The sequence below is a fragment of the Meleagris gallopavo genome, chromosome 17, assembly GCF_000146605.3.
Source record: "Meleagris gallopavo isolate NT-WF06-2002-E0010 breed Aviagen turkey brand Nicholas breeding stock chromosome 17, Turkey_5.1, whole genome shotgun sequence".
NCBI classification, from domain to species: Eukaryota; Metazoa; Chordata; class Aves; order Galliformes; family Phasianidae; genus Meleagris; species Meleagris gallopavo.
The window spans coordinates 8,976,516-8,990,895 of record NC_015027.2 but is presented as its reverse complement, the minus strand read 5'-3'; the positions used below and the strand labels follow the sequence as shown (position 1 = coordinate 8,990,895).

At 56.3% G+C, this 14,380-nt stretch overlaps 1 protein-coding gene across 1 annotated transcript; it reads right to left on the bottom strand.

Annotated features, from left to right (window-relative positions):
* Nucleotides 1–6: 6 nt before the first annotated feature.
* On the bottom strand, nucleotides 7–10,915 carry SEZ6L (seizure related 6 homolog like). The gene is made up of 16 exons (XM_019621121.2): nucleotides 10,472–10,915; nucleotides 10,065–10,198; nucleotides 7,917–8,109; nucleotides 7,352–7,537; nucleotides 6,999–7,164; nucleotides 6,402–6,568; nucleotides 5,685–5,879; nucleotides 5,475–5,613; nucleotides 3,569–3,765; nucleotides 3,038–3,232; nucleotides 2,763–2,954; nucleotides 2,463–2,657; nucleotides 1,960–1,992; nucleotides 1,558–1,669; nucleotides 1,282–1,384; nucleotides 7–1,084 (listed from the first exon to the last, which is right to left on the bottom strand). The coding sequence occupies exons 1-16, from the start codon at nucleotides 10,788–10,790 to the stop codon at nucleotides 1,055–1,057; spliced, it is 2,556 nt and encodes an 851-aa protein (XP_019476666.1). The 5' UTR covers nucleotides 10,791–10,915; the 3' UTR covers nucleotides 7–1,054.
* Nucleotides 10,916–14,380: the final 3,465 nt, after the last annotated feature.

Sequence of the window (14,380 nt, the reverse complement as noted above, 5' to 3'; positions counted from 1 at the left end):
TGTTTTTAAAGGAAAAGAAAACCAAAACCAAAACAAACCAAAAAACCAATCTAAGTCTCAGCTGTACACTGCAGAGATGCACTAACCATCCCTAAACTAAAACAGACTCCCCAACATTGTCGTGGTTACATTGCCATTTTACAAGGACAAAAGAAGACAGCAGCTGCCCGGGACTTGGTGGGGCATCTCTGCCCACCTACAGCCCACCGCCCAGCTCCGGGGAATGCACCCAAAGTGAAGGAGCACGGGGGATGCTGAGGCCCAAAGTGAAGCTGCTGTGGGGTCTGCCTCCATCAGAGCAGTGCTGAGGGCTGATTCTGCCCCTCTGCTCCCCATATCCGTGCTGGAGCCTGGCCCTGCTGCTGAACAAATCTCCACCTTCACCCTCTTTCCTTGTCATCGCCTGGGTGGGCTTTGCCCGTGAGCAAAGTGCAAACCTTGAGGGCCCCTGTGGCTTGGGGACACGTGGCCCAGCACCCCAAGGCAGGTGGCAGCCCCCACAGGGCCCAGTCCGTGCTTACCCTGAGATACTACTGCGGGGCGAAGGGGCACAGCAGCCTGCAGCAGTGCTTGGGCTGTCCTGGTGCTGATGATGGCACTGAAGAGGAGCAGAGAGCAGCAGTCCCCTCACCCCAGCCGTGCCACCCATGCTGTGGGTAGAGCCATGGGTGCAGCAAACCCTCGCCTGTGTCAGCTCTGAGCAATCAATTGCAGGCTCTTTCAATGGAGACGCTTTTAATTTTTAACAACAGAAGAACTGCAAAACCCCTCTGTGGGTGCGTGGCCGGGGGATGGGGAGATGGAGCTCTGTCCCCATCTGCCACTGCTGCCCACCCCGGGGTCCGGGTGCAGACCCTGTGGTTCTGCAGCACACCTAGCGCAGTTTAAATAGAATAAATACAGTGAAGAAAACAGTAAAATCTTCAATAAGGAGGCAAAAGGAAAGACAACAGCAGGTCCAGGGGTCCAACCAAACTCCACATAGTCTCTGGATTAGTTACTGAGGAAGTTCTATGAGAGCACATTAAGTTCGCAGCTGGAGACTCTCTTGCCTTTATATCGAAACTTCGTATTCTCTTGTTTCCTGGAAAGAAGGAAATGCCATTTTAGGGCAGCAGCTGCGATTTGGGATGATCACCCCATTGGATTTGTGGAGCCAGCAGTTGGACTAGGTGATCCTTATGGATCCCTTCCAACTTGGGATATTCTATGGTTCTATGATTCCACTGGTGAGAGACGCACCAGGAGCCACCTGGGGAAGGAGGGCACAGCAGCACTCACCCCTGTCTCATAAATCGGGTTGTCAAACTCCGTTTCTACCGTGATCTGGCTGTAAGGGTGGGAGTACATGAGGGGCAGGCGGAGGCTGGAGTAGTACCGGCACCTGGGGACAAGGCAAGAGTCACTCAGATGCACAGCCCTGCAGCAATGCGAGACCCTCCGTGTGCCCCCATCAGCCTGGGGCTGGGGGCAGCAGAGGGTGCCCTGTGCCGGGCTTTGGAGCCCAGCAGGGTGTGGTGATGCTCCCTGGGATTCTGCCACCCGCACCCCACATACCTGGTGATGTAGATGTAGGCTCCTCCCAGCAGCAAGGAGATGATCAGCACCGGGATGAAGATGGCCAAGGCCATGTTTCCCCCCTCCAACGATGTCTCTGCAGCAGCTTCTGCTACTAAAAGGACATGAACTCTTATGCTGGCTTTTTCCCAGCACATTCCGCTGCCCCTCTGCCTCCGCTCCTCCAGTCCCTCACATGGGACTGGGGGTACTTGGGGCAGTGGCAGGTTCTATTGGCTCCCGCAGCATGCATCTGCCTCAGTCCCAGTGTCTCTGCAGTGCTGTGGGCTTTGGACTGGGGAGCACCTGGGGGTGCCGGGCTAGAGCACAGGGGTGGTGGTGAGGTGGGGCTTGGCCCCAGGGAGTTGTGCAAGGGGCTGATCCAGCAAATATATCACTCACCTTCCAGAGCGTGCTCAAAGCTGTCCTGATTGACTGGAAGAGAAATGGAGAGTTATTGGGAGGTGGCTGGGTGTGCTCTGGGTGCTACAGCTTTGCATGCAGGGGGATTTACATATCCGTACTGAGGCTACCATAGGAATCTGTGCCAGGCTTTCCGTATCCCATTTCATCACAAAATGTGCTGCACACTTTCGGCACTTAATGATCATTTGTTCTTTTGAAATGATCACACAGAGGCTGAGCAGGCTGGGCAAGAAAATGTGCAGGATGTCTCTGCCTGGAATGGTGGCACCAGCCAGAGGTGGTGGATGCTGCCCATCCCAATGAGTGCTCCCCACCCCAGTAGGTGCTGCCCATCCCAATGGGTGCTGCCTGTCCAATGAGTGTTCTCCATCCCAATGGATGCTCCCCACCCCAATGGGTGCTGCCTGTCCAATGAGTGTTCTCCATCCCAATGGATGCTCCCAACCCCAATGGGTGCTGCCTGCCCTGCTATGCACTACCTTTGCAAATAGGCAGTGGCCCACTCCAGTGCGATGGCTGTCCCAGTATGCACTTGATGGTCACCTCCCCCATGAGCTCGAAGCCCTCATAGCACATGAAGGTCAGAGACTCGCCGGGCAGGTAGAGGCGTTTGTAGAGGATTTGGTAGCCATTTTCTGGCAGCCCTGGATTGTCACAAGCCAGAGACTCCTCCGCTGGAAAGGAGCACATTGCAGGGTGAGACAAGGGCTGAAGGGAAAGAGGCTGGAAGTTCAGCTCCTGAGCTGTCATTGAGCTGTGGGGAGGGCTGCAGCACTCACAGACGCAATGTGGGAGCCGTGAGGTCCAGATAGGCGTCCCGGTCTCGCGGCTGTAGCAGGTCAGCAGTGAGCTGCCCTCCAGCACGAAGCCAGGGTTGCAGGTGTACTGGATGGTGGTGCCCACCAGCAGCACAGGGTCGGAGATGAGGCGAGTCGAGTGCTCCACCTCTCCTGGGTCTGTGCAGTACATAACTGGGGAGAAGAGGGGACGTGGTGTGGGTCCTGGGGGCACGGAGCACATTGCTCAGGGCAGAGTGGGGAACTGGGGCACTCACTCTTTTCACAGAAAGGAGGGTCGCTGCTCCAGCTGAGGTCCCACTGGCAGGTGAGCGTGTCACTCCCTACAATGTCATAACCTGGGTCACACTGGTAGGTGATCTTGGCCCCTCTCACCAGCTCGGTGTGTGATGTGGTCTTCCAGCCGTTCTGGATCTCGGGGAGGTCGGAGCAGGAGTCGTTGCGAGACACCTCTGTGGGACAAGTGCTGACTGTTGCCCTATGCACAAGGCTCCTTGCAGGGTGTGCATCCCACCCTGAGCACCGCAGCCCCGTGAGCAGTCCTGCTGGTCTGCAGATGGCATCAGGGATAATGGGGCCCCTTTGGAAGTCACCCCAGAAGTAACCGAGCCAGAACCCTGCAGCAGGCTGTGGGTTCTGCGAGGGGGTTGCTGGGGCTGGAGAGGAGATGTGGCTCAGCAATCATCCCCAATTGCAAAACTGTCCCCTGCAGACCCTGCTCCAGCTGCATGTTGTCCCCCTGTGCTGTCAGGTTTGAGGACGAGCCCAGCACCCCACTCTTTCCCTACCTATGTAGTTCATGATGAATCCTTGGCCCTTCCCAAAGATGAGCCCAGCAGGATCTGAGTGGAACCGGATGGTGAGGTCAGGGCTGGAGGAGTAGAGCTTCTGGGGGCCGCTGCTGCCGACGTACTGCCCCAGGATGCGGGCAGAGAGCTCGTCTCCATCATAAATGGTGAGGATGTCACTGTTGGTGAGGTTCAGGCTGGAAAGAAGAGCTCGGTCAGCCTAGCAAGGAACCAGCAGGATGCTGGGTGTGGAATGAAGGGGCAGTGAGGTGACATTCTGCCTGACACTGTATGCATCCCGTCTGTGCGCTTGTCCTGTCCCCAGCAGCTTGGGAAGTTCTGTGGGGATGCCTGTTCTGAACAGAGCAGCAGTGCTGCTCCTTCAGCCCTGGCTCCATCACCGGTTGCAGCCCTATCATCAGCCCTGGCCCCATCATCAGCCCCAGACCACTCTCCCTGCTGCAGGCACTGAGCGGGAGCCGAGGCTTTCCCCTGCTATCCCAGGCCCCCCATTGGTTTTGGAGCTGCACGGGACTCCCAAGGACACCCGCAGAACACAGCTTACAGATTTCGGCCGAGATCCCCGTGACACCGGCCCCATGAGACAAGCGGTGACCCCCGCGGTGATCGCAGCGCTGCAGTTCTGGGCAGCAGCATCAGCCCCAGCAAAGCTCTTCCCGGTGCCGGAACCGATTCGCTTTGGCAGCCGCCCGCCCCGCGTCCCCGCCGCCAGCAGAGAGCAGTGCTGCCCCGCGGATGGAGAGGAGCCCGCAGGAGAAGTCTGCACCAGGTCTGAGGCGGCAGCAACGCCCCGCTCCGAGCCTGGGCTCGGATATCCCATGCAGAGTCCCGTGCAACATCCCATGCCATGTCCCACGCAGTGTCCTGGGCGATGTCTCATGTCATGTCTCATTCAGTGTCCTGTGCAATGTCCAATGCAAAATCCCATGCAACGGCCCATGCAATGTCCAGTGCAACGGCCTGTGCAATGTCCCATGCAACAGCCCAAGCAAATGACCTTATAAGGCCCTGGGGCTGAGCCCAGTGCTGTTCTGTGCCCAACTGGGAGCCAGAACGCCCAGCCCTGTGCTGGGCAGGATCAATCCCACTATGCTGCTCAGCATCCTGGGCCCGGGGTGTGCTCAGGCACAGTGGGTCCCCCACCCCACACATCTACCCATCTGACTCAGCCTTGTTTGGAGATGCCTGAGCCGATCCCCAAACATTTTATTAAGAATGTTCTTGGAAGGCGCCCAGTTAATCCCCATGGCAAGCTGACATTTGTAGTAAATCTCTGCTTTCTGTCAAACATGATTTTCTCGGTGACATTTATGTCTGATGACTTCAAATCGCCTGGTCTCCAGTCCTACTCAGCCCGAGTGCCCACAAATCCAGCAGAGCCTCATGGGAAGCTCTGACTTGTGATTTTTACAGAAAGCTTTAAAGCCTTTTTGACTCTAAGCCCCTACTTGAGACATGCCCTCCTCTTGAAAACCCAAAATAGCACTGAGGAGATTCCCTCTGCATAAGAAGCATTACCATGCCCAAGGCTCCCTGCCAGGAGACAAAACCCATTCCCCTTTGAGTTACCCCCGGAGGCAGTGAGGAGTGGGTGCTGCAATGCAATGGGTGCTGCAAGGCAAAGGATGCTGCAATGCAATGAGTGCTGTAATGTGATGGGTGCTGCAAAGTGATGGATGCCGTAATGCAAGTGCTGCAATGCAACAAATGCTGCAAAGTGATGAATGTTGTAATGCAATGGGTTCTGAGCACATTGCAGGGGATGAGAGAAAGGCAGAAGGGGCAGAACAGACACAGAACTGGTTCCTGGGAGGGGGATGCTGCAGGGAACTGGGCTGAGCAGGGCCAGCCGCATGATATGTGCCGATGTCTGAGAGCAACTCACAGTTGGATGTCCAGAAACAGCCGCTTCTCCTCACCCACGTGGACTCTCCAGATACAATCCTCTCCCTCCGTGTAGGGCTCTGGCCAGTTGGGGGACAGGATCACCCCGGCCATGGCTGTCAGCTCCCCCCCACACGTGGCTGCAGCAGAGAGGCAGGGCTCAGCCCTCGTGTACCAGAGCATGGCAAGGCCCCATGGTGCGGGCACTGACCTCGGCACAGCGGCTCCGTGTCGTTCCAGTATGGGTCCCGCATGTTGACACACTCGATGACAGCAGGGCCCTGCTCCAAGGAATGCCCGGGGTCACACGTGAACTCCACGGTGGTGCCCAGGTTGTAGGTGGGGTCGGAGGTGGTAAAGTTCCCATTCTGGATGTAGGGTTCGTAGCAGTGGCCCCGCTCAAAGGCTGCAGGAAAAATCCCATTAGCAGCGTGCACATACGGGGTCTGGGGAGCAGCACAGACCCATCCCCAGTGCCCCACCTGCCTCCAGTTTTGAGCTTTGCAGGAGGAGCCCCAGGACTGTGCCACCACCCCACCAGGAACCTGTCCCTCCATCCCTGCCATGCACATCCCCCTCCACACAAATGGTGTTCATTACAGGCAATTAGGATTAACAACCGTTTATCTGTCCTGAGCCATGCAGGCTTAACCAAACCCCACTCCTTCTTTGTATGTCAGAGTCAGTAATGCACTCTCTGTGTTGTTACTGCTGTATTTACCAAGCAATCTTCCCTGGGATTACCACCTGTCATCAAACCCGCTCTTTTCCTTTTTTTCTTGCTGGGGAAATGCATTCCCTGAAGCTTCTGCAGCCATAAGGAGGTTCAGCTCGCCATGCATGCTGACAGCACCGCGGGGACAGCCGCATGCCGAGCATTGTGGCTGACCCCCTTCCTGCAGCCCCCCAGCCCACAGCAGAGCATCACCTTCGAAGCGGATATTGAAGGCAGTGGAGGCGGCTGGCTCCTCGGCGAGGAAGTCGATGCGGATGGAGGAGTCGTCGCTGATCACCCCCTCGAAGGGCACGCTGTCAGCACGCAGCGAGTCGTAGAGCACGGCCGAGCGGTTGCTGTCCCCGCTGTACACCACCATCCTGTGCAGGGAGCCAGGGGTCAGCCGGCAGAGGGAGAAGTGGGGGAGGAGGGATGCAGTGTCCTGGGGATGTGTGGGGGCCCCCCAGCTCTTCTCTGTGTGCTCCCGAAATCCGGCAATTGGGAGAGATGGTGCCAGTGAAAATTCACCGACTGGATCAGTTTCTTTTACCCGTATCTTAAGCTGGATTTTTATACTTTGATTTTACTATGGGCCATAAACCTGGCTCACTGCCTGTTACTGGGCTGAATTCCAATGCTTTCTAAACACAGGTGTCAGAACCACGAGGTGTGCTTGCTTATGTGGATGCTGATAGCCTGGATGTGCAGCATGAGGTGTCCCTTTGTGGTCTTGGACGCCCCATTAGGAACTGCGCCCTCTCTTCCTCTTGCTCCTACCCCAACCAGAGCCAAGTGCCACCAACCCCTCACCTGTCCCTCTCAGCTAGCAGCAGCTTCTCGAAGTGCAGGTGCAGCTTCTGGCCCGGGGGTGCTGTGATGGCCCACACGCAGTACATGCTGCCCGACTGGTTGCCCGCGGTGCTGGGCGAGAGGACACGGCCGATGGTGGCATTGTGCACGGTGCCTCCACAGGGCGCTGCCGGGCAGAGCGGGGCAGGTAAGGGGCAACAAGGAGCACAGCCCCCACATCCCCCCTCACCCGCCTCAGCGGGGGACACATTCTGCTGCCACAGAACGGCTTGAGTCGCACAGCTTGGCAAAGCACCCACATCATTTTTGCTTTGGGGTTTCCCCCTGTGCCTGTGCTATTTGCATGCCCACACCTGAGCAGATGGGCTCGGGGCTGCTCCAGTGGGGCCGGGATGCGTTGATGCAGGTGAGCATATGGGGGCCCTGCAGCTCGTAGCCCAGATGGCAGTGGAAGTGAGCGATGCCGCCCGAGTGCAGGTCCATCACGGTGACATCTCCAAAGTCTGGTCTTCGCGGGAAGCTGCAGCTCAGCATAAACACTGCAACGAGCACAGAGTGCAGAGCTCAGGGCTGCCTGCTCCCAGCCATGCTGCGTGTCCCACGCCACAGTCAGAGCTTGCTGTGGGGCAATCTGCATGCACACAGCGCTGCCTTCCACCTCTCACTGCTTTTGACCAGACCCAGTTTCTATTTTAGAAAGAATTTCTTTGAACTCATTCATTTTTTATAGCTTCTCAAGGAAAAAGAAATAGATAATTTAGCGAGAGCCTGTGCAGGAAGAGCTGCAGAATGGGGACAGAAATGGGGTGAGGAGCGTATGTGTGGCTATCAGACCCAGCACCCCAGCAGAACAGGCGCTCCCATTCGCTCCCACCCTGCATGCAGCACTTGGGGCACCTATGGGGCCGGGGCACCCACCCTGGTAGTGCAGCTGGAAGGTCCCCACCGCCTCGTCCTGGAAGGTGCGGAAGTAGACGGAGATGGTGTTGGTGGGGCTGCGGATGACCTGGCCCTCCACCAGCAGCGTCTGGTTAGCCAGCACCACCAGCGTGTTGTCATCCACGCCACGGATGGAAAGCACCTCCCCGTCTGACAGGTTGACGCTCTTCACCTGGGTGGGAGGAGAGCCATGGGGCTGCAGGACAGCATCCTAGGGCTGTATGGGGGTCACCCCCACCCTCAGACATCCAGAGCACCCACCCATCACAGCACTCATGTAGGGCTCATGGCTCACTGCACACCCAGTGCACCACAATCCCTCCCCATCCCCATCTTGGGTGGGGAGTCCCGGCAAACGCTCCTAATGAGCAGTCCCAGCAGGCTTTGATTATTATTTGGAAATAGCTGTGAAGTAACCTCACATTTGCATTTCGTGTCCATTTAGCTTAATAAATGGGCTCATATTTCCGCAGAAAGATGCTCATCAGATCATTTGTTTCCTTAAGTGCACGAGGACTGGGGATCTATATTTAGCACAGCCACAGCCTGTAATTGCAAACCCTCTCGACGGTGTTGTGACGGGAAGGGTTTGTTGCTGTTGTCACAGCATGCCCATCTCCCCGCCCCGCTGCATGGAGCACAGATGCGCAGAGCCCATGGGAGCCCAGTGCTGGGGAGCTGCAGGAACATCCGATGTGCACTGCAAGGAGTGGGGCTTCCTGGGTGGGACAGCCCTAAGACTGTCACATAACATTCCCCTCTGCCCCAGCAGCCCTTCAGCACATGGCACCAGGAGTAGCTGCATCCTCACCCTGCTGCCTGGCTGCATTCAGTGCTGCAGGAGGGGCTGAGAAAGTCAAAGTGAGCTGGGGTGCAGCATGGGGACTTGTACCCAGGAGAAGCTTATGCTTTATTTTGCAGAATCACTGCTGATGGTGCCCTGCCAGGGGCTGCAGAGCACAGGTTCTGCTGTGATCAGAGCCAGAACCCATGTCAGCTCCTGCAGAGCCTGCCGGGGAGGCAGGAGGGATCCTTGGTTCAGGCTGCCAGGTTTGCTCACCCACTAGAAAATCTCTTTAGGGAAATTCTATTGCCTGCCAAGAAAATTCAAGGTTCTTAAAAACAATGACAATTTTGTCAAATATTCTCAGCGCTGGCTGCTCTGCTCTCGAACTGCTGCAAAAAAAGCACAGGGACAGAGTGTGCTGGGGCTGCTGCAGGATGTTGTGAGCACAACGGGGATGCTGGGGGGGCTGTGGACCCCCAACCCTGGTGAGACATCCTGCAGCAAGCCAAGCAAGGACCTGACTCAACAAGAATCAGTATCAGCCCTTTGGGAAGCAGAGGATCTCTGTGCTTGGGGTTGCTCAGCCCTCCCCATGCTGCATCCTGGCAAACCTAGGGGAAAGTAGAGCTCTGAGCTCACTGCCCATCCTCTCCCCGCCCAGCAAGGTGGCCCCGCTTGTCTCCATCACAGGAGCTGGGAATTAAATCAAAATCACTTAAACATTATCCAATTATCCCCATCAATTTGTGAGAGCTGAGGAAGTTGCACTGTGTTACTTCAGCACCTGCCCAATGTAATTAGCTGCAGTGCCACTGGTTCGCACTGCTGGTACATGTGAAATAATTAAAAAGTGATGGAGGAAAACCTGCCAGCACCTGGCAGGGCGAGGAGGGGCTCAGGGGTGTGGGGCCACTTCCCCATGATGGCACTGCCCCTTAGCCAGGGACAAGCAGCAGCACCCACCACTCCCCCCAGCCTCAAACCAGCTCTCCAGAGAGGCACAGCTAACACTGCTGCCTCCCTGTGCTAATTACTCCCAAAGTGCAAGGGATGGGGGTGGCACTGAGAGAGTCCCTCAGACCCCAAGAGGGGAAAATGGGGCAGATGTGGAGGCTCTCATTCTCCCCATGCACTGCTGTGTGCCCTGGCACATAGGATGACCCCCAGGCCCTGCCCAGACTCAGCACGAGCAGGGTAGGATGGTGCTTTTGTGATTTCATTTCTCTGAAAGCCTCAGAAACAGCAGCAAAATGAAACCCAGGGCTCCGAGGGAGTAGGGAGGGGTACTGCAGCATGAGCATGAGGGCAGAGCCGAGGTGATTCCCCGACACACTTCTCACCTGCAGCTCCACGCCATAGCCCGTGTAAACAGTGACGTTGTAGGTGCACTCCAGGAAGCTGTGCCGGGGCAGCGGGGGATAATCCGTGGAGTCGATGTAGCCCTCGGGGTCGTAGAAGCTCACACTGCAGCGCACTGGGGGATGCACATCAGTGGCTGCCCAGGGCACAGCTCACCTCCCCCCAGCAGCACGTACCACCTCACTTCCAGTTTGGGTGAGAATCTGTGGCTGAGGGAGAGACCCTCCTCTCCAGAGGTCCCTGGGGTGGTGGCACCCTCCTCGAGCACCCCTTGCTGCAATCACTAAGGATTTTGGCAGCTCCAGAAGGCAGATCTGCACCCCACCACTGCCATATCCCCACCCCATATCCCACTCCCTGGTGGCACCGTGTCCCCGTGTTCCCTTACCCGGGGTGGGCTCCGTGGTGATGACGGTGGTGGTGATGATGGTGGAGGTGGTGGTTTCTTGGCTCTCCTCTGAGGCAGAGCCATTCATCTCGCTCTCAGCGCTGTCCATCTGGTTAATGGCACCACTGGGAGCTGCCGTGGGACCTGTGCCCGTGTCACCAGGGCCATCAGGGAAGGGCCGTGTAGTTGATGGCGGTGGGGTGGAAGGGGAGATCTGCAGCACGGGGCGGCTGGTGGGACCCCATCCGAGCAGCTCGGGGGGGCTCTGCCTCTGCCCATCCGTTGTCTCTGTTGGCATGGGCGGCTCCTGGGAGGACATGGGGAGCACGGAGCCCTGTGTGCTCACAGCCCTGGAGAGCCCTGGCAACGTGGGCTTGGCCTTCAGCTGCTTCCTCGCTGTGTTGCTGTGCTTTAGGGCAGGCGGCTTTTTCTTAGCAGGGAAAGTCTGCTTGGTATCAGCCCCGGGGTCTGTGGTGGGTGCTGGCAAGATATGGCTCTGTGCATGCAGTGATGGTCTCTCCACTTCTGGCCTGGGGCTGTCCTCAGCAGCAGGCAGCAGGTTGAAGGCTGCACTCTGTCTGGGTGCCCCCGTACTTGCTTCATCCACAGGCAGTGGACGAGGGCTGGTGGGGAGAGGCGTTGCCTCGGGGCGGCCATCTGCAAAAAGAATGGGGAAAGCTGGACTGAGTGATGCTGGGCATGAGATCAGGGCTGTGCTGTGGCATGGAATCAGCCCTTGGGAGCTGCAGCTGGTGGAGAACCCGCTGTCTGCTAATTGTGGAGAAGCAATAATGAACCTGCGCTGATTCCCTGGAAGTTGGGTTTCTGCTGGAACCTCATTGCGCAGTCTCAGAGCCGCTGTTTGGTCTCTTTATCTCGAGGTCAGCTGCTCAGAGAGGTCTGCTTGCTCGTGCCGAGTTTGTTCTCTGCCTTGGCCTCTATGAAAAGCCTTTATTTGTGCAATTGTTATCAGTAAATACTGTCATTTCAAAGAGCCTGATTAGGCCATGCCATCCCCCATTGTCTTCCCCGCTGCTGCCTGATGGAGAGCAGCTGCCCCGCTGCCTGGCATCAGCGCACAACTCAGGATTGAAAAGCCTCTCCCTAGTCAGCCCCGACCTTCTGCTCCAAGCAGGGCAGCCTGCAGGAGACAAAGAGTCCCCAAAGCCCCGCTACCACCGAGCGTAATTGTGAGAAGCGCAGATGTATTCACCACCACCGGGTCTGATTGGGCTGCAGCCTGCGGTGTACAATAAGCCCCGAACAGCACCGCAGCTCTGTGAAGTGCTGCACAAAGCGGAGAGTCAACGTTTTCCATGGAAACAGCAGTCGCCAGGAAAGGAGCTCAATGTGTGGAGGTGACTGGGGTGTGCTGGGCTTCTATAGGATTTGCTGCAGGGTCCTACGTGTGGTCCTACCACAGCTGGGTGCAGCCTCCCCCAGCACACACATCAGGGAGAATTGCACCGGGGAGGCTTGGGTTGGGTTTTAGGAACAATTTCTTCTCCCAGAGAGCAGTGATGCACTGACACAGGCTGCCCAGGGGGTTGGTGGGGTCATCGTCCCCTGACGTGTTCAAGGAACGTGTGGATGTGGCACTGAGGGATGTGGTTATGTTTACATACTGGTGGTGGGTTGGGGATGGACTTGGCTATCTTAGAGGTCTTTTCCAACCCTAAAGATTCTGTGGTCCTGTGAAAAGGGACATACAGTGACACTGGGCTCGGTCGCTGAGCATCCCATCCTGCTGCTCCCTGCACCAAGTGGGGGGCATGGTGACACAGCAGGGACTCCTGCAGGAACCCCCACCCCTGAAGTCACAGCATTAACAGAAACAGCAAAAATCAGCCCTGGGTTATTTGCCATGTGAATTCATATTCATAATGGATGTTGCTGTTAAGTCGTATTTTATGCTTTCGGAAAGTTGACTAATTTCTTATTAGATCCTTTGCCAGGAAGCATTTAAATGGTTCTATCCTTAACAAAGCATGAAATAAAACACTCTGTAGCGCGGCCCCGTAATGAGGTACTTAACATGCTTCAGTTTGTAAAGGGCAAATGTGTATTTCAAGGAAACGAATGCTGGCCGGGTTGGGGCAGAGCAGTGAGGGCTGCAAGAAGGAGAAATGACCAGCCATGTTAACTCAGATTGCCATGGCCAAACCAGCCCTGTGTGTCCATAGGTGCAGGAATGAGCTCTGCCCTAGGCCGGATAGGCTGATGGCTGCCTGCTTGGCAGCAAATCCTTATTGCCCTTGTAAGGCCTTGTGGTGGTTTCACCTCTGCACTACAGATGGCCTTTCAGATGATTTATATAGGCAAATATTTGAGGGAAAGAAAATAGTGCAGGAGCCTCCTGCCAGCCAGGAGGGAGGAGCAGCAGGACCCTGCCCTGCTGCAAATCCCTTCTGCTCCACACAGTCGATCCGGAGATACTGAGCTGCCGGAAGAGACATGATCGTGTTTGACCTTGATCTAGTCTGCTAAACCAGCTCTGGAGAAAGGAACACTATAGCAGCATACAAGGGGTTTATCCTGTCGCTTTATCTCGAATGCGTTGCGGCTGCCTGCAGGCTGCAAGGGATCTGCTGGGGCAGCGGCTGTGTTTGCAGTGCTGGGGTTGGGGTGCCAGCGGGATGCTCTACAGGGCGCTGAGACTCTGCTGCACCAAATGTCCAGGAAAGTGTGGAGCAAAAGGGACCTGATGCAAAGCGGCAGCTCCTCCTTGGGCTATTCTGGGATTCGCTGTGTGAGCAGAGGAAGGAGCTCGGCTCAGAGGATGCCTCCACTCCTCCGTGCTTCATATTAGCCGCAGTAGGAAGCGTTCTCTGCAGGGCTGGGGCTGGGGAGGCAGTGAGGCAGCTCCAGAGGAAGTGGGGCTTTGGGGTGGCAGTGACCCCCTGTGTGCATGTAGGACAGCATCCACCCACCCATTTAGGGGCTGTTGGGTTTTATTGCAGTTTTGAAGGCTTCTGTTTTCCTGCTGCTCAGAAACAGATCAGCTCACTGCCCGTGAACTGCATGTGTGCAGCGCAGTCTCCCTGTTGTGGTTTGGGGTTTGCTACAATGACCCAGATGCACCAATAGTGCGAAATGTCGTGCACTGAGCAAAGCAGTGAGCAAGGCTGCACAGCCATGCGACAAAAAACAAACCAATTAAATGCAAGCTGAAGCTCTCCCCTTCATCACAGTTCCATTCACTATCAGCTCCTGTTCTCCATAACAGTGAAATGGGTTTCTCAGCACTCCAAGGTCACAGCAGTCCCCACAGTGATGGGTCTGTGTCACTCAGCCAGTGATGGCACGTGCCCATGTGCTGCTGCAGGGAGCAACGAGATCTGATTGCCGCCAGCACCTCAGCTGGATGGGCTTAGCAGAATTAGGGAGCTGCAAGCGCTTGATAAAAGGATGCTGAAATAATCATCAGGCACTCATTTTGCTGCGGCGCTCCTGAACGAGCCGAGCTGTGAGTGGCTGCATTGCTGGCTTCCCAGTGCTAAGATGATGCTATCGCTGCCCAGGAACCAGAGCACTGGATTGATTGCTAGGGCTCATATCTCTGTCCTAAAGGCTTTAGTGAGCTGATTATAGCCGAGCCTTGAAGAGCTTACAGGGATGCTATTAACGGTGCTGCTCATTATGGTGCTGGGCTCCGGCAGGTTGATTGGTGCTGAAGCTGCTGCAGTGGTTCCTGGTGTTGGGTGGCCCTGCAGCCCCCAATGGAAGGAGCAGGAACACATTCCATGCAGCACCAGGAGGGTTTCGCAGCCATGGAGAGGGGAAAAGACAGCTTGAGTGTGAAGAAAGGATTTGAGGAAAAAGCAGGCTGGGTCCATCCAAACGCACTGGCGCGATGCTTGGGAAATGGTTTGGTTTGGTTTCAAATTTTAAAACAAATTTTTGCCTTAA